This window comes from Chaetura pelagica, unplaced genomic scaffold, assembly GCF_000747805.2.
Source record: "Chaetura pelagica isolate M959 unplaced genomic scaffold, ChaPel_1.0 scaffold637, whole genome shotgun sequence".
Taxonomy (NCBI): Eukaryota; Metazoa; Chordata; class Aves; order Apodiformes; family Apodidae; genus Chaetura; species Chaetura pelagica.
In genome coordinates, this window is record NW_009953950.1 from 1167786 (window position 1) to 1169311 (window position 1526).

A 1526-nucleotide genomic window follows, 5' to 3' on the forward strand; every position below is an offset into this window, starting at 1 on the left:
GGAATGCCCCTTCCCATTGCAGTGTGTTGTGGGACCAGTTGGATTTGTTTGGCTGTAATGTCAATCCCTACCTTTAGGTGTTTTGAACTTGTGATTTATTTATGAGTCTCATCAAACACACAGGGCTTCTGTGCTTATGGCTAATATCAGAGAGGGCAAATGCTTATCCTCTCTTCCTTCCCTTCCATACATATATCCTGTGGGCAAATACGGAGGTAAAGGCATCTCCTAAGCAGCCCAGAAGTGAGCAGTTAGTTCTGTCACTTGCTGCAGGCACAGCTTCACGATGTGATATTGTTTTGGCAATGACACACATTTCATAGCCTAACCCTCTAAACAGTCGTCCTTCATTGCTACCACAGATTATACCTTGCAGCTTCCAGAGCTCCCACATATTATCTGCCCAGCACATTCAGACGGTAACTGCTCTCACTTCCACCACAGGAGTTACATGCAGGGATCAATGAGATTACACTAGCACACTGTAAGCGTGAATTCTCCTCCTGGTAATTGCTACACTGAACTCCATACCTTGGTTGCTCCCCGGAAAGGCCAGTGCGCTGTCACTTGAATCAGATGGGTTTTCCAAGCGACGCGGTGGTGGCTGCATTAGCTGCTGCCCTTCCTCTATCTCAGGGTAGGTGCGCACAGTCAGACACAGCGAAGGCTGGACAAGGGCATCTTTCAGCAAAGCTGAGTCTAGATCCTCAGCTGCTTTCTTGTTAATCTCCACAATTTCATCGCCAGCCTTCAGGCCTGCAATGCAGAAAGGAACAGGTGAGACTTGCACAGTAACTTTTCTGTTACCCACAGACATCAAGGAGTTCAACCAGGTGTTTATGAAGTGCCAGACAGTGTTGTCTAGACATAAAGTAAACATTTATGACTGAAAATTATTTTGAATTTTGACAGACTGATGTGAGATCTGTTGTCAGGCTGGTACTCCAGGATCGTCCCTAAGACTGTGGTGTCCAGGAAGTCACTCACAACACACTAGCAATAAGATACCCCCTTTTTATTCCCATCTCTCTGCAAGCAAACAGCCATTGTACACCAAGCCACACTGCACAACATATTGCTTGTAAATAAATGTATACTGAAGGACAGAGGCAGACTTTGGAGCTGCTGCACACAGGACAGGAAGAATGGAGAGACTAGGCTGGATTGATTCTTGCTTTTAATTTCCCATACATGTGAAGGCTCCTACTGGAAGTTGTCCCCTATCCATACACCTAGGAGGAGAGAAAATGTTTTCCACTCAGCTGAGGCATATGGTGTAGAACTTCAGATAGCCTCTTTGGCTCTGTCTGAATCATGTCCTAGACCAGAAAACTTTTAAAAGGCAAATTCTAGTGCTTTGTAACTTAGTAATTTTTTTTTTTCCAATCTGATTTCAGAAGTTATTTATAGCACCAGTGCCCAAGGGAAAACAGAATCTGCAGAGGAAACAGCTGACTCCTGCTTGCTTTAGGGGTGACACAGCAATGCCAACAGACAATGTGCAGCCCTTCAAGGTGCTGCAGGAA

At 45.3% G+C, this 1526-nt stretch overlaps 1 protein-coding gene across 1 annotated transcript in view; it reads right to left on the reverse strand.

Moving 5' to 3' along the window:
- Nucleotides 1-1526, reverse strand: part of TIAM1 (T-cell lymphoma invasion and metastasis 1) — a 120608-nt gene that overhangs the window by 70102 nt on the left and 48980 nt on the right. The window contains exon 13 of the mRNA XM_010001826.1: nt 532-756. Coding sequence (XP_010000128.1) covers nt 532-756 — 225 coding nt within the window. The remainder of the gene's footprint in view (nt 1-531; nt 757-1526) is intronic.